Source organism: Dendropsophus ebraccatus, chromosome 10 (assembly GCF_027789765.1).
Source record: "Dendropsophus ebraccatus isolate aDenEbr1 chromosome 10, aDenEbr1.pat, whole genome shotgun sequence".
NCBI lineage: Eukaryota > Metazoa > Chordata > Amphibia > Anura > Hylidae > Dendropsophus > Dendropsophus ebraccatus.
Window position 1 is genome coordinate 47,803,597 of NC_091463.1, and position 23,073 is coordinate 47,826,669.

The 23,073-nt window shown below is 43.2% G+C and overlaps 1 protein-coding gene across 1 annotated transcript; it reads left to right on the forward strand.

The window, feature by feature from the left end:
* Positions 1-498: 498 nt before the first annotated feature.
* RLIM (ring finger protein, LIM domain interacting) lies at positions 499-19,545 on the forward strand. Its single transcript, XM_069986459.1, has 4 exons — positions 499-613; positions 9,481-9,680; positions 13,254-13,334; positions 15,640-19,545. The coding sequence occupies exons 2-4, from the start codon at positions 9,512-9,514 to the stop codon at positions 17,271-17,273; spliced, it is 1,884 nt and encodes a 627-aa protein (XP_069842560.1). The 5' UTR covers positions 499-613; positions 9,481-9,511; the 3' UTR covers positions 17,274-19,545.
* The last annotated feature ends 3,528 nt before the right edge of the window (positions 19,546-23,073 follow it).

Genomic DNA, 23,073 nt, shown 5'->3' on the forward strand with positions numbered 1-23,073 from the left:
TCGGCATTGGGGTGAGAACCTTTAGCTAGACCCTGCTGATGGTGTGCAGGATGGCTGTGCTCCACTGGTATCAGCACCTCCACTTGAAGCATGTTAGCCAGGATCATTGCACAGGCAGGAGGAGGAGGAGGTAACCTATTGTGAATAGCCTAATCCTCTCTTATCTGCTATATATACTGTCAGGACAGGCAGAAGATCGGCTCTGCATGTACCCTTACCTATTTTACCCAGTTTATTTTAAACCCTTCATGAAGCTACGTACAATACAATAAATGGCTGCTGGAATGTGAGGAGTAGTGATCACAGAAGAAAAACACTTTGTAGATTGTACAGTATTACGTTAAGCCAACAGTAGATGGCGCCATATCCTATTACCATCACATTCCTCTGCCACAACCAATATGGCGCCTAGACACTGTCGTGACGTTATAAATTCGAAATGATTACGCGTTCTATCGCGGTGTTCCACCATCCTGTGCTTGGTTGAAGCCACGCCCCTTCCTCTCACTTCCGGGCTGCCTTCGTAACAATGGAGAAGATGGCGGAATAAGGAGAGGTCTGGGCGGAGGAGCCGGAATAGAGCGGATACCGGAGCAAGAGGGCTCTCCTTAAGGTTTGTACCGTGTGAAAATCTTCAAGACCGAATGTGGGGTATAAAATAGTCGGCAATGCTCCTGGCGGGTCACCTATTCTGGGGCTCCGATGTGTGGCGAGCTTTCGGCTGGAAAATTACGACAGGCCGAGGCTCTACCCGGACTGACTAGGCCCAATTCGCTCCTCTCGGGTGTCCGGTTGCGGGGCCGGGCAGGAGCGGGATTGTGCGGGTGTGTGGCGCGGATGGGGCGCGGGCCGGCTCTTATGTAATCCCTGGCGCCGGCTCCGTGTGTGTGATGTCATCCGGTACCGGCGGGCGGGAGCCGGGACATTGGGGGACGGATGGCTGCGGGATACACCGGGCCGGTCCACAGCGGCCATCACTGTCCTCCCCGCGTGTGATGCCGCCCGGATCCAGAGGGCACAGCACCGGGCCGGGAGGATGGCGCCCGGCGGGCTGGATGTGGCGCATCTAGCTGCATAGTGGCCTCCCCGTGTTATCCGGTGCCGGTCACTCATACCCCGGTGCTCAGGATTAGGGGGTAGGGGTGTAGATGGGCTCAGCCATGCCCCACACCAGTCCTACAGACCGCTGCTTGTTTGTTCTATGTGGCTTAGTGACTGTTCGGCCGTCGCTTACATCACGTTATTCTGGGAGAATTGGGGTCAGTCCGCAGTTTTGGGGTCCCCCTATCCCAATGACCAGCACGGGCCTGCTCCTTTACATGGCACAGTAACTGGTGGGTGTAAAAGCTTTAGAAACTACTTGGCGCACTCCATGGATCCCGGCATTTTACACGTCCGGTTATCAGACACTGAGTGTCCCTGATGATCGGCCAGTGTAGCCCTGTTCATAAGTAGTGCTGGGCGCACCCAATGTTCTCCAAACCCGGACGCTTGGCGCTCAGTTGCCGGTGGCAAGAGAAGTTGGGTGCCAGGAAAACATGGTCACATCCTATGTCTTTATCAATATATATATTTTTTTCTTCCAGACTCTCTAGTGCGGCGTCCAGCTTCAGGGAATCAGATGCCGAGTGTTCTGGTTTGGCAAATATTTCCAAACCTGAACAGGATCTTTTGTGTGACCGTTTACGTTCTCTCCGAGCCGCATGTTGCTGGCTGCACCTTTACTCCAGCTTTGGGAAGGCTCAGCAGATGAGCGCCGGTTATAACGCGGTCTGTGTAAAAGGGCCCAAATCCTTCCGAAACTCGGCTGTTACGGGTGACACCTCCACATTCTTGTGGCTGAGCCTTTTTTGGATGTTTCCTTGTGCTGTGCTGCACATAGAACACATTGGAGTCCAGGATGAACATGTCATCAGTTTGTTTCATGGAGGGGACCTGGCTTGTTTACCTTTAGGCCATGCTCCCACTACTCCTTTTGGGGCACATTTAGGTACACATCCCCATACACATTTGAACACCCTCAGTGTGCACTTAATTCCAATGGGATATCGGCACCATAAATTACAGTGAGCTGTAGAGTACATTTTTTTTTTTTTTTTTTTTTCATGGTTGTAGTATTCTCGTCTCAACTAATATATTTATACTTGTAGGAAGCATCAGGTTAAATATTTCTGCTAATACATTCATGTAGCAATCTTGCCTCCTTCTGATAGGCTGACATTCCCTGCCGTTGATGACAACATGTTGTTTAGGTTACAGACTATCACTCTGCTCTAAAAGCAGTGGTGTGTGTGTATATATAGGTATACACACACCAGCCAGACAACTGCTTTTAGAGCAGAGTGGTGGTTGGTAACCTAGACAACATGCTGTCTATGGTAGGGAAAGAAACAGGAGAAGACAAGTTTGTTTAATGAATGTATTTACAAAAGTATTTAGTTTGACGAGTCCTACAAGTATAACTATATTAGTTGAGAATACCCCCTTAAGTGACGTGTCATTGACACTTTGAGGAAGGCGCAGACTGGAGTGGTTAATCCACAAACGAACATGGCTTCATACTACAAGCTGAGCAGGCTTCTGTTAGGGTGCGTTTACACAGAGATTTATCTGACAGGTTTTTGATGCCAGAGCCAGGTACAGAACAGAGTACAGGTCATAAAGGGATAGATTGAGATTTCTCCAATTCTAAAATCCATTCCTGGCTTTGGCTTAAAAAAATCTGTCCGATAAATCTGACCATTAGTCCGATGTTTCCAAAAAGCACAGATTTTAGTAGACTTGATAAGATATTTTCATGATTGTGACAATAAAGAACACTCTGACTATGGATAAGTTGTCCAATATGACACTGATGGCTGCCTGCAAGAGCAGCACCAGCAATGACTCTGCAGTGTTTCCTCCGTCACCACAGCCATAACTCAGCCGCACTGGAGCTGGGATGGTGAGGAATGCAGGAAGTGCTTCATATGTCTTGTGTGACAGCAGTGAGCCACAAGATTACACAACGTATGTCTGTCATACAGGTCACATACAACCACTGCTTCTATTAGGTGGTGCTTGTAGATGCCCCATAACAGCAGCCTGGTGACAGGTTGGCATGTTAAAGGTATACACAGCCTAGAGGGCACATGTGATGCCACTTCAGCTGTGTACAAAACACCAGAACCCATAGGATCTGTCATTGCATTCCTTTGGATTGGTTAAAAGCAATTTAAAAGGAGTTTGTCATCAGTTTTATGCTGCCCGAATGACTGGCACAATTAAACAGGAACCAGGCTCCTTTATTACATCCTAGGACCCAGTTAGTAAGCAAACACAAAACGCTCCCCCTCTCTTGCTGTATCCATGTGTCTGCTGTTATGTCCTGGTGCTGGCTCAAGTGCTCAAGGTCTACAGACAAGAGGCATGATTCCATGAGCTACAGGCTTGTGCTCTTATCAATGTTCGTCTACACTGATATGATCATATGCTTGTATTTTTCTGTGATGCTTTATTAAATTATATGGATTTTATGGGAATGTGCCTAACAACTTCTTCATCCGTTGAAGAACTGAGTTTGAAACGGTGCAAATATGAATCTCTGCAGTCCATTTCGGCATCACTTAAATGGATTTTTCCCCATTAGTGTATTAGGAGATCTTGTAATCCACTACTAAACTGTGATATAATAAAAGGTAAATGAACGCCAATCTCCTAGATCGGTGCTCATTTAAAGAGTCTTGCAAGGCTCCATGATCATGTGGCCCTTTGCTTTATTCAGCCACATCTCTCCGATACGGTCGACAGACTATTATTTTTTGACTTGTCAGGATTTAATGATCTGAGTGCTTATTGATCAGCTCATCTGATTGTTATACATGGGGCAATATCTGCCTAATATGACAGATAATTTGCCCCTTTTAATACAGCAGGAAAATGCAGTTAAGTAGAAACATAAAAATTCTAGCTTTGGACATTATGGAGGCATTACAGGAGTTGGCCACTTCACAGCATAATATAGTAGTATCTTGTAGACAGGATTCGTCTAACCAGCAGCAGTGAGGGACCATAGCCTCAGTACAGTTTAATGTTGCTGAACTAACAGTGGTGAGCGAGCAAATGCCTGTCAGCTGATTTGATCTCTTGTCATAAAAATCATTACCATTTCCGCACATCCATGTAAACAGAAGACGTGCATCCAATAAGTATGTATCTCAATGACTGCACAATTAATCGGGCCTTGTAAATATGAGCACCCGTCGCGTTGTTTGGTTCTTCGCAAGCATGGACAGCGGAATATCGGGCTGTCCAAAGGGACCCATAGAGCTGCTATTACAGCCTGCCATAGGAAGGCAATAATAGTAGATTGCCGATATGACAGTTTACTGGAATGCATATTACAGTTGTATAGTGAAGTGTCCTGGGGATGCAAAACCTAATTTAAAAAAAAAAGTTAAAATAAAAAATCAACCATATTCAAACTTAAAATGTGCCCCCCCTTTTTTTTTATACTTTTCTAATTAATAAAATGTAAACACCAAAATAACATGGTATCGCCATATGTGAAAATGTCAGAATTATTAAAATGTTATTGATTCTACATGGTGAAAAAATGAAGAAAGCTGTATTACGGTATATCCAAACGGTAAATATGCGTATAAACTGTTTGAAAAGCGGCTTGGAAATTAGCATGATCTTTTACAATACAGCTGTTTTTTAATCCTTCTCCCTCCCCGGGTTCTATTTTTCAAGCTCCCATTGCCTTCAATGTGAGCTGCCAAATGGATAAGCTCTTCAAAAAGAGCAGATCTATATTTTTATTTTTATTTTTTAGTGCTGTTTTGGGCATCCCCTGTTGAAGTCAATGGGAGCTTCAAACCATATGTGTTTTGAGTTGTTTTTTTTTTTTTTTTTTGCTTTTTTTTTAAAAGGAGAGGATTTGGCTGAACATAATGGATGCACCTACCTCCCCAGCTCCAACGCAGGGGTCTGCTGCCCCACTCCGGTTCCTGGTCCCCTGGCTGCTTCCGGTTCTGAGCAGAGACCTGTGACATGTCAGGTCTGCTCAGCCAGTCAGCAGCTGAGGCGGGACCCTAGACTTTTGCTTTAAATACGACATGTTGCCTCACTTGGTATGGCTTTAAAAGCTTTTTAGGGTGCGTTTTACACAGAGACTTATCTGACAGACTTTTAAAGCCAAAGCCAGGAATGGATTTGTAAAGAGGAGAAATGTCAGTCTTTCCTTTATGACCTGTTCCCTGTTTATAGTCTGTTCCTGGCTTTGGCTTCACAAATCTGTTAGATCTGTGTAAATGCACCATAATGAGACTATTCATATGTGTTTGTAGGATTGCTTGCTGCAGATAGTTGGCCTGTGTGAAAGGGTCTGCATTCAGCCAACAAGCAAACGTGTTCTTGTGTGGAGCTGTCTAAAAGGAACCTTAGTAAATCCCCCACATTGTCCACAAGATCATTCTGGAGTGGCCTTTTCTCCTACTTTGTTGTGTTCCTCTGTGGCTGTGTGATTGCGCCATCATTGTCTTTGCCTTGTCTGTGAGTTCTCTTAGTATCCTGTAGGATTATGTAAGGATACACCCCTCTGACAAGGAAGTGTTAACACCCTGTTGTCAATTTTTAGGAAAGCTAAGAGAAATGGAACAATGCAGAGCTCTAAGAAAAGATGCTCCAAAGTTGTTTTGTGCAGGATAAAGGTTACTGGAACAGACCTGTTGGGAGAGATGACTGCTCGAGTTTAAAGTAAAATTGCCGCAGTTGACACAAATCTTGCTGCTTTGCTATCTGCATGTAATATGGAAGACAGAAAATGGGTTATGAACTTTTAAGGAGGTCTGAGAGCTCCAGAGGGGGGGGGGGATGTCTAGGGCACATTGTGGCCTAAAGTAAAAGTGGTCAAAAATGCTGACATCAGCCATAAGAGACAGCCTGTTTTCTTCTGATATGAAAATCTGGTATCCTACTTGCTGTATTAGTGACATAACAGGATACTCCTCAACTATCGTTCTTGGTGCCAGAAGGCCTAGCATTAGTAAGTAGCCATTACACCGAAGATGCATCCCCAGTGGAAGATTAGGGTTACATGGTGACATGTTGGGTGACCAAAATATCTTGTACAACTTGCCATTGCTTGACTTTATTACAGTTGTGATCTGATGGTTAACAAAATAGCCAAATTGCAGTGAGGGCACAGGCAAGTTACATAGGAAAATCTCATGCACCTTGTAAGAAACAATCCATAAGGGTACAAACACACACAACGTATCTGCAGCGGATTTCTTGCTGCGAATTTGCAGATAAATCCGCTGCAGATACTTGCCCATTCACTTCAATGGGCTGTCATACTTGCAGCGGGATTTTCGTCCCGCTGCAAGTATGTCCATTTCGGCACCATTAACCCCGCGGTCCGGGAAGATGCTGTACTGGGTCCCCGGCTTGCTTCAGGGCCTCCCAGTGGTCAATCAATCCGTGCGCTGTCCAGCCGCAGCAAGCAGCCTGAAGCAAGCCGGAGCGGGGACCCGATACAGTATCTTCCCGTGCCGCGGGGGTTAATGGCGCTGAGTTGGACAAATATGTCAGCCCATTGAAGTGAATGGGGAAGTATCCGCAGCGGATTTTGCTGCAAATTCGCAGCGAGAAATCCGCTGCGGATACGTTGTGTGTGCTTGTACCCTTAAATGCATTGTCTTAAAGGCACTTTTTTGTCTTGCATAGCCCTAGCTTAAGTTCCTCACCAGGAGATGTACAACATTGTGGTGGTCTGTGCCCTAAATGTCACCAGATGCCATGTGCTTAGAATAACTGATAACCTGCCACCTTACAGAGCTTTGAGCTCACTGTCTACATGTGTACAGTCTATAAACCACTATTAGTTGAGGCTTACATGATATCTTTGGTATGGGTAAGTTCTGTAAATACCCACCAATATAGACACTAGATTTTAGTGTACCTCCAATGTTCTTAAAAATTATTGCGCAGCACTGTGCACAACGGTCAATTCTGTAACGCACCTTTCTTTTAAATTTGGTGTCAGAATAGGCTTCCATTCTCCCTCCCTGCCATATACAGTGGAATGTCATGGGAAGGAGCCTCCTCATACATCTCCATAGCTCCTGTTTGACAGGCCAAATCTCACGGTAGATGGGAGGTATCGAGTGGGACGAGGCAGTGCTTCAATTGGCCTTACCAGACAGAGGACTACATTAGGCTGCATTCACACGTTCTGTGTTCCTCACGGAACATGGACGTGGAATGCCTGTAACAGACTGCTCCTCCCCCCCCCCCCCCCCCCCGCCCAGGCAGCATCTGTGTTAAGATGCTGAGAGTGGGGGGAACTGTACAGATATGCACCACGCTGTAATGACAGAGCCGCCTGGCTGATTCATTACAGCGCGGCACATATCTGTACAGTTCCACTGCTCCCAGCGTCTTATCACAGATGCTGCCTGGGCGGGGGGGGGGGGGGGGGAGTCTGTTACAGGCATTCCACGTCCGTGAGGAACATGGAACATGTGAATGCAGCCTTATAACTGCACAGGAACGGCGCTGAGGATGAATGTAAGACCTTCATCCTTGGTGGCACCTGCGCAATAAGAAGCTAGCAGCTAGCTAGCAGCAGAAGCTATTCCCCTTTAACCCCTTGAGGACAGAACTAATTTTCTTTAGTTTTTTTTTATTTTTCTTTGTATTTAAAAGGCTATACCACTTACATTACTTTCACCTACATTACATCAATTGTAATGATGTGCTTAAGTTAATATAAGGGCCAGTTCACACGGAGTAAAACTAGCGGAATTTGCTGTGGAATCCAGCCGTGTAATACTGGCTATCTATAGGAGGGCTTGCCCGCCTCCTCTCTCTGTGCCTCTCTGTGCCTCTCCGCTCAGAAGAATTGAAGTGTCAGGAGCCCACCTGTGTATGACAGCTGAACTTCTACTGCGATCCTGTCAGAGCAACTCTCCCCCCCCAATCCTGCTGCCACTGCAACTTGCAAGCAGCACGACATTGGCGGCAATGTGTTGCAGAAGTTTATCGCACAGCCCTAATAATAAACAAGTCATCAGAATAAATATATTTAGGGTGCGTTCACACCTACAGGATCTGCAGCAGATGTGATGCTGTGTTCAGTTATTTAAATGAAATCTGCTGCAGAAAATCAGCTGCAGATCCTGTAGGTGTGAACGCACCATTAGGGGAAATTCTTGCAGATATAATTTCAATTTTGCTTGTACATATAGAATCTTTCCTGCATAGTTTCCTCTTGCTCTGCTAACACTAGCCCAAAGAACTACATAAAATGGGCCGTGTGAATACTCACTTTTACCTTTAGTACCTATAGTACCTTTAGGGTACTATTACACAGATGAAGGCCCGATCATTATTGTTAAGCACGATAATAATTTATCAAGGGCTGTACGACATTGTTAGTAATGTCTGTGCAGCCCTTGCCCAAACAGTTAATACATTACCTTTTTGCTGCTTGCTTCCTTGTCTCTGAGCTGACAGGCTACTAAGCCAATCATTGGCCGGGACCTCCACAGCCAGTGATTGGCTGAGCAGCCTGTCATCTTAGAGAAGCTGCAGTGTGCAGTGCTGGGAAGAGAGCAGAAGGCAGGAGAATACTGGGACATGCACAGGTAATGTATTAACTGATTGTTCAGCCGTCGTCGTGATGCACGTCTGACCCCGATGATTTTGTTGTCTCTATTACACGGAGCGATAATCTGCCCTATTTGGCCGGTTATAGCTCTGTGTAATAGGGCCCTTAAGCTGCATTCTCAAGTTTGTGTTCTGTCCGTAAAACACGGATGTTGAATGTCCGACCTGGACTGTTTCCCCATCCAGCATGATGTCTCAATATCATGCGGACAGTGGGGAAATTCTTTGAATCTGTAATGACAGAGCTGCGGCAATACATAGGGGGTCATTTATTTAGTCCGGCGTTTTCTGCGTCGGACTTAAAAATGCCCCCGCAGCTCCGGTGCTACGGAGATTTATGTAGAGGCGGACTGCCTCTACATAAATCCCCTGCGCGCCGGTGCGCACAGTCGAAAACTGGAGTAAGTTTTCGTCGTAACTTTAACAGAAAAAGATAATGAATCACGCGGACTATGGACCCCCCTCCCCCCCCCCCCCCCCGGCGTACCCAGCGGAAAGTGCCGCTTTGCGAATATTGCCGAATGGCTGAAAATCTAAGATACGCCAAATGATACATGTCCCCCATAGTTTACAGTCCAGATCCGACATTTAACGTCCATGTTTTACGGGCAGAACACGGAACGTGTGTATGCAGCCTTGCAGCCATCTGAAAATGTGGACAAAACAGTGGCCAGTGGCAGCCTGTTTTTGCTTGTCATTAGTTTTATAGGCAAAGTGGCATGGCTACTGGTTTTATCCATGTGCATTATCCTCCCTGCTGGATTGTACTCCTACACAATCCTAACTGCTGTAACAAGTCTGTTTTCTTAACTTTTTGTCATTTAGGCAGATTCACCTTTTACATACATCAATAAACATGGACAGTAGTGACTCACCTGGGAAAGGAAGTTCCGAACAATCAGATTCTCAACGCCAGAGTCAGATGGACCGGCTGGACAGAGAGGAAGCTTTCTATCAGTTTGTAAACAATCTGAATGAAGAGGACTACCGGTTGATGAGGGATAATAACTTATTGGGAACTCCAGGTACAACCAGTCTGGTCAATTTTGAAAAGCCTATCACAAGAATTGTGACTATGGTCCTAAGCATTTCCGAATTTAGAAAATAGGATTATTGTGTCAGGTTAGAGACTGCCCTGGACTGTAGGGTGTGGAAAGATGAAGAGACTTGGGGCCCTATTCCACCGGACGATTATCGTTTGCATAATCATTAACAATCTCAAACGACCGCTATTGCAAAAGACCTGAAAACGTTCACTCATTTCCATGAAACGATAATCGTTACTTATGATCGTAGTTGCGATAGTTTTTTCTTCTCTATTTATTCGCTATTGCGTTCGTATCTATTACGAACGAACAATGTCTTATTCAATGAGAACGATTTGCGAACGAGCAACAATAAAAATAGGTCCAGGTCTTATAAAGCGATCAACGATTTCTCGTTCGGTCGTTAATCGTTAACTGCATTTCAACCGAACGATTATCGTTTAGATTCGAACAATTTAACGATAATCTGAACGATAATCGTCCGGTGGAATAGGGCCCTAAAAGCTGTATTTCTCGGCTTGCCCCTACTTTCTCGCTAGCGGTCTGTGCTATTACACGCACTGATATCAATCGGGGAGCTGTGGGAGGGACTGCCCAGATCTTTAGATCGTCCGGTTGGCCCATAGAAGAGAGCTATGGTCTGCTACTGCTGCTCCTATTGCACAGAGCGACGGCCAGCAGACTATCGTTATTGGGAATGGTTTTGGTTCATGCTTTAAAACAACAATCAGCTAACAAACTAACGAACTATTATCGGCCAACTACAGCCAATTGTCTGGTGTAATTGGGCCCTAACATGTCATTCTCTCCAAACTTGTTTTTCCTTCCCCAGTAGTGACCTTAGAGTTAACCAGCTTCTGTATACTAAAGAGACATGGGGGGGGGGGGGGGGGCTGCATTATACTGCAGCACTTGGAAGCTATATTGTCTTACTGTGGGGAGTGAAAAGGTACCTGTCATTTTAATTGGGTCAGGATATCCTTTCAGAACCCATGCAGGTTTATAGTACACTCTGAAGCAGTGTACGGAGCTGCCAGAGGGATATAGTCTTGCACTGTAGCACACTTATAAATGCAAGGCTGTGGTGCTTCTGATAGTTCTGTATACTGCTCTCTTGAACAGTCGTCCCCCCCCCCCCCCCCCCCCCCCCCTTTCACGTTTGGCATATACACTGGGATGGTCAGGAGGTGAACCACTAGATGATGCAGTTTTGTTTTACTGTAAATGCAACAGTTGTCTGCTCGGCTTTCCTATACACAGTAATACAGTAAAAATGTATACCCCATTATTTTTTTTCCCTTTGTATTCCTGTGGCATTTCAGGGGCTTTGCACTCATACCTGGAATGGAACAACTCTTTTAAAGCCTTGTCACTAATAACCATATGCTTTTATGCAATAGGGTGCACTAAAGGGGTATTCCAGTGGGGGGGCACTTTGTCGCTGAGACCGGGGAGGAGGTGGCTGAGGGAAAAGACGTCCACTCACCTCCCCGGTTACAGCGGCGGGTCCCGCATCGCGGCGCTCCGGTTCCCGGACGCTTCCTGGTGTCTGACGCGGGCCTGAGGCATGACGTCTCAGGTCCGCTCAGCCAGTCCGTGAAGGAGGCGGGATCCGTCTCAACGTATCGTCTCGGGCCCCGGGGAGGTGAGTGGACGTCTTTTCCCTCAGCCACCTCATCCCCAGTCCCAGCAAAAAAAAAATTCTTATGCCAATTCAGTTTGGAGACACTAGGTGTCACTATAGACATGTAGTTGATGATGAGAATCTGAAACCATGTTAGAGGCCTACTGAAATTTGTTCTAGAATTGATTTAACTTTTTTTTTTTTTTTTTTCCCTTTTAACATTCTTATTTATGATCAAAAAAGAGAATTAACAAATAACAAGAACAATTCATCTAACAAAAAACAAATACATACATCAAATTCATAAATAAAACAGAAAACACCACATATAATACAACCTTATCACCTTTTACCCACCCCCCCTCCCCCGTCCGCTAAGATAGGGAAAAAAAAAAAAAAAAAAAAGGGTCTCTAGGAGTCTGGAAGAATTTAAGTCTGAATACCAAACCGGTAGTTGATGAGCTAGCTAAGAATCTCCCAATATCGAGGGTAAATAGAATTACTTTAATCAGGTCAGTGTGTCTCCCTAAGTTATTATTTTTGTTTGCGGCCTCCCCCTGTTGTATTGAGGAGAAATTGTTTAGACGTATTAGATCTTTATTTAACGCCTTGATTTGGGGGAGAGGTAGAGTTAGAATAAAAATAGAGTACTTATATATCCCCAGAGAGAAGGGTGGTTTGGGTGTTCCAGATGTAAAAAGATACTGGTTTGCCTCACAAGTATACTGGTTAGTGAAATATAGAACAAGTTTTTTTTTTTTGATCAAGTGGGAATAGTAGGGGAGAATTGTGATTGGGATATCTTTCAGAAATTGGAGGCAGGGAGCTTAGAAATGGGGGATTTTAGACACTGGACCATGGTAAAATTGCTTATAAAAGTGTGGAAAGAACTAAAAAAGACCCGTGGTATTAAAGGGGTCTGTGACTTTGCACCGATCTGGGGAAATATACATTTATATAGAACGGGTAATCTGGAGACAGTGGAGAGGTTTCACAATCTGGGGATTAAGAGAATTGGAGATATGGTTAGGGGGGAGGTAATTAAAAGTTGGGTAATGGTAAAAGGGGAGCTTAATATTGACCCTGGTCTATGGCTAGAATTTGAGGGTTTGAGAACAGCTCTGAGGGCAGATTTAAAATATAATTCGCTGCAAGTGGAAGAGCCGGACTGGCTAGTGGGGAAACTAATGGATCAGAGTATTATGAAAAAAGAAATATCATTTTTGTATAAACATTTAAGCAACAATGTAATGGCCTCCTCTCTTAGGGGTAGAAGTTGTCAAAAATGGCAAATAGAATTGGGTAAAGAGATGAATTGGAATTGGTCCCTAATTTTTAAGAACATAAAAAGGGTTTCCAGATCCGGAAATCACCAGCTTGTACAGTTCAACTTGGTTTATCGCTTATATTACTCTCCAGTTTTTCTGTACAAGATCGGGTATAAACCGCATGATCAATGCCCTAGGTGTGGAGTGAGTGGAACAGACTATATACATAGGTTGTGGACATGTGAAAAAAATTTTCAATTTTGGTCCTTAATTCTTCAGAGAGTGGAGAATGATGTAGGGGTGAAAATCCCTAGAGAGATTCAGTTCGTTCTATTGGGCGATACAAGTAGTATTAAAGTTTCGAGAGATAATAGAAGGACTTTAGTGAGATTAGTTTTTTATGCCAGATTGGTGTTAATACGGAATTGGTCAGCAAGGGAAGAGCCGAAAGTTATAGACTGGGAAAGATGTGTTACTATGTATGAAAAATATTATTGATGTTTTTTTTTTTTGTTTGTTTTTGATTTAACTTATTTTGATAGCAAACTTTTATACTATTATGTAAGATAATGTTAGAGGTAATGAACAATAGAATTGCAGATTTGTAGCTCGTATTCATAATGTTAGATCTGATCTTTTTTGTTTTTCTCCCTACTTCAGGGGAGATTACTAAAGAGGAATTGCTGAGAAGGTTGCAACAAATCAAAGAAGGACCACCTCAACCGAATGCTGAAAACAGAGGTACTTAATAAATAAGAAAATGATGACATGACATTTTAAAGGATTGTGCCACAAATACCATTATTTGCTGATCCAATAAACAGGTGATAAATGTAGCTGGCTATTGGCACTATCTCAAGGGTTTCCCACATAATTTGGATCCATTGCAAATCTACATATCTTTCTCCAAAAATTGTTGCACACTGAAGTGTTTTTTTTTTGTTTTTTTTTCATTGTGCAAATTGTTTTGATTTTTGTCTTACTCATTGGAGCAGATTTATCAACCCTGATATTTACCCTACACAGTGTAATCCCCTGAAGATGCAACAGATTTATTACAGTAGATAAATTTGTCACATCTTTAGTCCCTTTCTAACCTAACCCCTTAACGACCGCGGGCGTATATTTACGCCCTGCGGTCGTTAAGGACTTTCAGAGCGGGGCCACGCGGCGGCTGCGCTCTGAACCGTGGCGGTCCTGGGTGCCGCTTGTAGCCCGGGACCGCAGGTATTAGCGGGCACGGTCCGATCGCCGTGCCCGCTAATACAGTAATCTGATGCAGCTGTCAAAGTTGACAGCTGCATGCAATTACCGTTTGCAGCGTCATCCCTGGTGTCTATTGGGGAGATCGCTCCTCCGGGACGTTGTTCCAGAGGAGCGATCTCCGTTACTGAAGCTGGCCGGGGACCGCTCCAAGATGGCGCCGTCCCTGGCTTGGCACTCGTTTACTTCCGGCTGCAGCAGCCGGAAGTAAACGAGTGCCTATCTATGCTGCAGAGATCTCTATGAGAGATCAGTGCACTTATACTAGAAGCCCCCCTAGGGGACCTCTAGTATAAGTGTAAAAGTTAAAAAAAAAAAGTGGTGCTATTAATAAAAAGCCACCTCCCCTAATAAGTCTGAATTATTAATAAAAGTAAATAAATAAATATGTTTGCTATCGCCGCGTGCGTAATCACCCGAACTATTAATTAATCACATTCCTGATCTCGTACGGTAAACTGCATAAGCCCCCAAAAATCCCAAAGTACAAAATTGCGCATTTTTGGTCGCATCAAATCCAGAAAAAATGTTAATAAAAAGCGATCAAAAAGTCGTATATGTGCAATCAAGGTACCGATAGAAAGAACACATCATGGCGCAAAAAATGACACCTCACACAGCCCCATAGACCAAAGGATAAAAGTGCTATAAGCCTGCGAATAGAGCGATTTTAAGGAACATATATTTGTAAACAATGGTTTTAATTTTTTACAGGCCATCACATAATATAAAAGTTATACAGGTTATATATCGTTTTAATCGTAACGACTTGTGGAACATATATAACAAGTCAGTTTTACCCCAGGGCGAACGGCGTAAAAACACATATCCACTAAATACACAAAATGTGTTGTTTTTTTTCAATTTCACCACACATTGAATTTTTTCCTGCTTTTGCAGTGTACTTTATGCAAAAATTCAGCCTGTCATTGCAAAGTACAATTAGTGGCGCAAAAATAAGGGCTCGGAGGAAAAAAACGAAAACGCAAAAATCTAAATTGCCCCGGTCCTTAAGGGGTTATCTGGAGACTAAAAGATTTTATTTTTTTTTTTTTTGCAAAGACGTTTATTTAAAGTTTTTATATTTTTAATATAAATGTATAGTTCTTTTGCATTGACTAGCAGCAATAAGGGGCGACACAGTCCCCTCTGCTGCAACCAATGTTTGTGTTGGTAACTGCAGTGCTATTTAAGCCCTGCAGTTCCCTATCCCCTGCTCCCCTCAAGCACTGCGGAACAGCAATATACAGAGCAGGGTCCTGTTCCCCCTGTGTACTGTATATTCTTTTATACAGCACATAAAGGTGGTGGCTGCTTGACACACAGTGATACAGAGGCTGCTGAAGTTCTACCACAAAAGAATAAAAAAATATTCAGGCAGTACCCCCTTTAACACAACTGCTTGGTTGGCTTCATTGGTGCAAGTCATGGCATACTTGCCTTTTCACTGAGGGATTGCAGCAACTGCTTTTACTGTTTTTATTTGATCTGTGCAGAGTTGTCATAGCAGACGTAGGCCAATGTGAAAGATTTCTACCAGACACGTTTTCAGCTTGTTCCTGAAATTGTCATCTTGGGAGACATGTTTACTACTTTTGTCACTTCTCTGGCTTTTTTTTTTTTTTTTTAAATCTCCTTTTCCAAAGAAACTGAAATGGTGTGATCTGTTAGTAACCATATCTTTGCATAGTTATATGATAAAAACTTAAAGGGACAAACAAGTATCTGTTTCCATCTGTGAAGTGTAAACCTATTATAATAAAATTCTTTTTTTGTTTTTAAGCCCCTACAGGGGAGGCACCTGAGGACCCGTCAAACGGTGATTCAATAATTGACTGGTTGAATTCAGTCCGACAGACTGGAAACACAACAAGAAGTGGCCAACGGGGCAACCAGTCTTGGAGGGCAGTGAGCAGAACAAATCCGAATAGTGGAGACTTTAGGTTTAGTTTGGAAATAAATGTGAATCGTAGTGCTGCAAATCAGAATATGCCCCCAGGTGAGCAGTCATCAGAAGCCAATGGAGCTGAAGATATGGAGGTTAGCAGTCAGGGTGAGGCTGAGCCAGAGCCAGAACCAGAACCTGAACCTGAACCTGAAGTTACACCCCCTGTTGTGGTACAAGAGCAAATAGTTACAGAGGAGCCAAGTCCTCAGAGAGGTCAAAGGAGGGCAAGAAGCCGAAGCCCAGACCAGCGAAGGATCCGGGCAAGGACTGATAGAAGCAGATCACCTCTGAATCGACCTGTGGAGCAGCCTACTCGAAGGGCTCAGCATAGTTCATCACAGACTGTTGATGCTACCACTGTTGAAGAAGCAGAGGGTAGCTCTAGAACCCGGCAGCTTGTAACTGCATACCTAAGCAATTCTTCATCTGAAGCAGAGGGGAGCTCGAGAACTAGACAGCATGTAACTTCCAGGCAACAAGCACTTGCTACAGAATCTCAGAATCCCAGTGCGGTGCTCGCCAATCCAGAGGCAGGAGCCTCTCCTCAGCCTCCTCCTACAGAGACTCCGGAAAATGCAGAACCTACAGGCACTGGTCAAAGACCACCAACTATAGTTTTAGATCTTCAGGTTAGGAGGGTGCGTCCAGGCGAGTATCGTCAAAGAGATAGCATTGCAAACAGGACACGCTCACGCTCTCAGACCCCTAACAATACAGTTACTTATGAGAGTGAACGGGGAGGATTCCGTCGTACTTTCTCGCGGTCAGAGCGAGCTGGAGTCAGGACATACGTCAGCACTATCAGAATTCCAATCCGTAGGATACTTAACACAGGTCTGAGTGAGACAACCTCTGTTGCTATCCAGACCATGCTGAGGCAGATAATGACTGGTTTTGGGGAGCTCAGTTACTTCATGTATAGTGATAATGATGCAGAGCCTGGCACTCCTGCAGCTGCCACTCAACCAGTAACAGTGGGTGTTGAAACCCCAAGCACTGTTACAGCTAATACCAGACCCCCAGCTGCACCCACCCCTGCACCAGAGCCTGTAGAACCACCGATTCCTGTTGTGGAAGCTGATGATGCCAATGCAGAAATTGTTTCAACCTCTGGGGGAAGGAGGGAAGTCCGTAATAACAGAGGATCCGTGACCTTTGAAGAAAGTGGTTCTTTGCCATTTCTTAGGTTGGCCCAGTTTTTCCTGCTCAATGAAGATGATGATCAACCAAGGGGACTCACCAAAGAACAAATTGACAACCTGTCAACCCGTAATTATGGTGAAAATGATGCCCTGAAAACATGTAGTGTGTGCATAACGGAGTACACAGAAGGGAACAAGCTACGCAAGCTCCCATGTTCTCACGAGTACCATGTCCACTGTATTGATCGCTGGCTTTCTGAAAACTCTACTTGTCCCATCTGTCGCCGAGCTGTTCTGGTGTCTGGCAACAGAGAAAGTGTTGTGTAAACAGGTTGCTAAGAACTGTCTACTAAGCAGCCTTCCATTCTAGGCTTGGAGAAGGAGAAAAAAAATGCTTTTTTTATGACCACTTTTTGAGTGGTGCTTAAAATAGGATTTTGGCTTTGAGTGAGTTGTCCTGTTGAAATTAAACATTTCTAATTCTCCTCCCTCACAAAACTCAAAGATTCACGTGAAATGTGGTCCACAAGGAAAAGTAACTTTATGAAAATGTTACATTTCACTACAGTTAGAATATCTACTTTGCAAGGAGATGGCATTCCTTACACCCCCTGCTGGAGCAGAACCTGAAACAGACGCTCAGTGCTGGAATGATGCCTATGAAGATCGCCTCAGTACTTAGTTACTAGACTTTTCAAGCGGGATCATTGTGAGAATCACTTGTGTTTTAAGTCAAGGTTTAATTACAGGAACAGCCTTAAATATATCCAGTGGTACATTTTATGCTTATTGTCTTTGCCTACAGATTCTTTTTTTTTTTTTTGTATGACAATTTGTGATGGTTAGACTTCCTTAAATTCTCTGGCAGATGACAACCATGCCAGCGTAGCACATACTTGTAAATAGGCACCATTCAATTTCTCACATTGTGCTTTCCTGGGTTCTAATTGCATTATGCATGCGTTTAACCTGTAAGACACCTTCTAACCAGGGTCCTTGTTCCACACCCACCTGATTGTAGCTTACTGTTCTACAGTTAATCTAACCATTACATAAGGCTTTGAGGGTTTTATGTGCTGCCATTTTCCATACTTAAGGTGAAGGTAGTGCTTTGATAGAAATGCAGATGACTTCCCAGCTGGCATACACAATAGCTCTAGGCAGCGCTGTACTGCAAGAATCAGTTCAAGTTAAAAATGTAACACATTGCAAGAGTTTTGGGTTTCTTTTCCTAGAATAGTCTCTTACGTTCCAGAACCATGATACCATACTTAATTCAGGGCTTACAGTAACTGCATTGAGATGGCAGTCATGGCCTGAGCCTGATCTTAGCTGTCAGTAAGGGATGCAGCATACTGGACCTTCGTCCAGCAGCTGCATCCAGGACCACCTACTGCAGTGGTTGACCTATTCCAGCAACACGGCAGGCAGGTAGGCATTGGGCTACAGCAGTCATCTTCAGTGCTGAAGAAAGCAAAATATTAGTTACTGGTATCTGAATCCTTTGTGCTAAGCACTTATAAGTTATTGAGATGGTCTTCTGTCATAGTCCACGCAGTGTTTTTGTAAATCAGTTTATTACTATGGTTTGTGTTTAAAGCAGGAATTAAATATTCTTTTAAATATTTTAAAGTCCTTTTTTTAGGGTGTGACAGTTAGTTAGTGCCGCTCAGACCTTCAAAATATTCGCCATATGTTAATATTTCAGCTCTCTTAACCCAAGTCAGCTTTTAATGCCAACTGTCCTACGTCTCTAGAACAACTTGCTTCCTATCATCTGTTTAGGGTCTTCCTGCACTGTAGCATGGAACGTTGAATGCATTTGTGCCTTGCATTCTAGATGTTACTGTGTGGTAGTGAATCTTCACTTGGATAAGAATCGAGTACATGACACAGCATAGCTTTATCTAACAAGTGACAACTTTTTATTTTCTTTAAAAAGATGGGTTTTCCTTTGCACAGAGTTTATTCCTTTTATGTTTGTATATAATTCCTTAACTTTTTTGGGGGGTGGGTTTGGGTATTCTTATTTACAAAAGCTGCTGGGAGGTTTAAAAAAAATAATTCCTTCTGGCACCGAAGGGTTAAATAGCCACAGAATGATTCTAAATGTATGAGATTAGTTTGATGAAAACCCGAGGACAAAGTATAAATGTGTAAACTCACGTTAGGATTTCTGTAAATAAAGACACTTGTCAGATTTTTCTCATTCTGTATGTCTGAGGGCCCATTTTAATTGACATACTGTAGAAATTGCTGATTTAGTTTCAATTTGGAATATTTATCTTGTGAAATATAACAAATGTCTATGCTTGTTGAAATAAAAAAAAAGGAGAAAAAAAAAGAACCCTTTCTTTAAAATGTATAGCTTTTTGTAGCAGCCTCTCCATCCTCTGGCCACTGTCCCTGTAATGTGTAGCAGACAATCTGTCTGACATGACGCTTGCTCATAATTCACATATACACATGGCTATCCGCTTACAGATTGCATTTGCAATTGTCTGACCGTGAAACAGGGGGCATAGTTCTTGTTTTAATATGTGAAATATAAACCCAAGGCTGCTAACTTTAAAATGAGAATAAAAGTTTTAAACCTGAATCATGAAACAGATGGGTGCTTCTATTTCTTGTTTATGAAGAACGTGATCCATTGGTATCAAACTAGTAGCTCTGCTCTCAGGATCTTGATGCCAGTACAATAGTGTTAGGGTATGTTCACACTACGGAGAACACACATTTCAAGTAGAGGCAGTGTGCCTGACTTGTGGTGCATTTACACAGAGAGATTTATTTGACAGATTTTGGAAGCCAAAGCCAGGAATGGATTTGGAAAGAGGAGAAAACTCAATCTTTCCTTTTATGACCTGTTCCCTGTTTATAGTCTGTTCCTGGCTTTGGCTTCCAAAATCTGTCAGATAAATCTCTCTGTGAAAAACTCACCATAAGCCTGAAGTTCGGCCTGTCCCTTTGACTCTGAAATTCACCATCCACCTAGGAACTGACATTGGACGGCTTGGAATTTCCATGTGTAGATTGCGGTGGTGTCATCCCAGGCTGTGGTGTTCTATGTATGAGATAATGTCCTACATATAACTCACTGAAGTATAGCCTCTAATACCCCTTATTCACTGTTACAATCCTACCAAGGATAGATGTACAGGCCCCTGACTAATAATTACAATATGGACATCACATGGAAGACTTATCAAACAGTGTCTTCTCACAAAACTGCTTTTAAATAGTAGTGACCCCTAGTTAAATGAAAGCTTACAAAAACATGGCTGCTTTCTTCTATAAACAGAACCTCTCCACTCCTCAGTTTAGGTGTGGGTTTGCAGGTCAGTCCCTTTTAAAGTTAATGGAGCTGAATTGTAATGCCACACAACCTGAGGACAAGGGTAAGGAAAGAAGCTGTAATTCCATATAATCCCCACCCACCTGTGTGCTAAGGGGAAGGATTTTAAAACACATCCATGTGTGTTCCTGCGGACATTTTGTTTTTGTAGTGACTAAGAAGTCTAGCTGTAGGTAATATAAACCAAAATCTATGAGTAGCAAAATTATAACAATCAGAACAAAAAAATGGCTGGGAAATGTATATAGACAAAGGAATAGCTGCAAGAACAGAAATGGTGACATCTAGAAGACTCTGTATAAGGTAAGTGACATAAGACAGAAGATGAAGATAAAACATCTGGCTTGGTGGGTTATTTAAACTGCAGAAAACTTAGTTATGACCCTAGAGCATAGGTGTAAAACGTATGCACCCTAGCTAATGCAAAATCAGTTACCATCATGCCTGGACAGCCAAATGCTAAAGCTTTAGGAACTAAGGTCTTGTTTTTAATCGTTAAGTGTTGGTACCCCTGGTTTATTGAAAGAAAAACCCACAATGGGCTCAGAAATTCAATCTGACAAGAGTAATAAAAATTCTATGGAAATGAACAAATGAAAGTCAGACAATGCTTCTCAACCATGCTTCAACAGAATTAAAATAAATAGAACTCATGTAATAGGCCTGAACAGAAATCATGGAAGCCTTAATCATTTCAAGCAATTGCTGCAATAAAATTATTCCAGTAACTGTCAATGAGACTTCTGCACTTCTCCACAGGTATATTGGACCCACTCTGCAAGAGCAAATTGCTCCAGTTATCTTGTGTGTGATGGGTGCCTTTCCAGATGGCATGTTTCAGCTTCCAAATATGCTCAATAGGACTTAGGTCAGGGCTCATTGAAGGCCACTTCATAAAAGTTCCATGTTTACCTTTAAAGCGACTGTACCCACAATCTGACAAACACCCCCCCCCCCCCCCCCCCCCCCCCCAAACCGCTTGTACCTTCGGATAGCTGCTTTTAATCCAAGATTTGTCCTGGGGTCCGTTCGGCAAGTGATGCAGTTATTGCCCTAACAAACAACTTTTAAGCTTGTAGCCCTGTGTCAAACGGCCATGGCCTAGAGTGACTATGCATTAGGCTTGCACTGCCTCTCTGTCCCTCCTCCCTGCCCTCTTCATCATTAGGAATGCTCCAGGCAGATTGTCTCATTCATCAGCTGTGTGAATACTGAACATGAACTGTTTGTTTAGGCACCTGTATAATGTTCAGACAGGAGAAAATGTTCCAGTGGCATTCCTAATGATGAAGAGGGTGGGGAGGAGGGGTGGTGTAAAGTTAGGGCACAGATACTCTAAGCCCCGGCCGTTGGGCAGGGGGCTGCAAGTTTTAAAAGTTGTTCTGCATCACCTGCCGAACGGACCCCAGGACAGATCTTAGTGGTTTGGGGGGGGGGGGGTCCGATTGTGGGTACAGAGTCTCTTTAAAGCGTAACTGTCATTTCAGGGTCATTTTTCTGAAAACATTAAATATCAACAGTACAAGCGATTTTAACCCCTTCGTGCTGCAGCTAGTTTGGGCCTTAATGACCAGGCTAATTTTTCAAAATCTGACCTGTCTCACTTTATGCTCTTATAGCTCAGTGATGCTTTAACGTATGCTAGCGATTCTGAGATTGTTTTTTCGTCACATATGGCACTTTATGTTAGTGGCAAAATTTGGTCACTACTTTTGTGTTTTTTGTGAAAAACATCAAAATATGAAAAATAAAAAAAAATTGCATTTTATGAACTTTGAAATTCTCTGCTTCTAAAAAAAGAAAGTCGTAGCACATAAATTAGTTACTAAGTCACATTACCAATATGTCTTCTTTATTCTGGCATAATTTGGTAAACATATTTTACTTTTTTAGGGTGTTATGGGGCTTAGAAATTTATCAGCAAATTATCACATTTTCGTGAAAGTTTCCAAAACTGATTTTTTTTTAGGGACTAGTTCTTTTTTTTAAATGGATTTAGAAGTCTGGTATCTTGAAAACCCCCATAAGTGACCCCATTTTGGAAACTACACACCTTAAAGAATTAATCTAGGGTTATAAATGAGCATTTTAACCCTACAGGGGCTGGAGGAAAGTATTCACAATTAGGCAGTAAAAAAATGGAACATTTAAATTTTCCAATAATATATATGTTTAGATTAAAGTTTCTCATTTTCAAAAGGAATATGAGAGAAAAAGCACCCCAAAATTTGTAATGCAGGTTCTCTTGAGTACAACGGTACCCCATATGTGGGCGTAAACCACTGTATGGGCACACAGCGGGGCTCAGAAGGGAAGGAGCGCCAATTAGCTTTTCCAATGCAAATTTTGCTGAAGAAGTTTCTGAGCGCCAGGTGCGTTTGCAGTGCCCCTGTAGTGTCAGCAGAGAGAAAACCCCCCATAAGTCACCCCATTTTGGAAAGTGCACCCCTCAAAGAATTCATCTTGGTGTGTGATGAGCATTTTGACCCCACAGGTATTACAGGAAAGTATTCAAAAGAAGACAGTAAAAATGAAAAACTCGAATTCTTCCAATAATTTGTTCGTTTAGTTTGAAATTTCTCAATTTCACGAGGAACAAGAGGAAAAAAGTACCCCAAAATTTGTAACGCAGGTTCTTCTGAGTACAATGGTACCCCATATGTGGGCGTAAACGACTGTATGGGCACACAGGAGGGCTCAGAAGGGAAGGAGCGCCAATTAGCTTTTTCAATGCAGATTTTGCTGCAGAAGTTTCCGAGCGACAGGTGCGTT

What these genes read in the sequence shown, in the direction of transcription:
- RLIM (XM_069986459.1), top strand. Translation starts at nt 9,512, where the DNA reads ATGGACAGTAGTGACTCACCTGGGAAAGGAAGTTCCGAACAATCAGAT. An exon ending in TAACTTATTGGGAACTCCAG is followed by an intron (nt 9,681 to 13,253) that starts GTACAACCAGTC and finishes TCCCTACTTCAG; the next exon opens with GGGAGATTACTAAAGAGGAA. An exon ending in ACCGAATGCTGAAAACAGAG is followed by an intron (nt 13,335 to 15,639) that starts GTACTTAATAAA and finishes TTTGTTTTTAAG; the next exon opens with CCCCTACAGGGGAGGCACCT.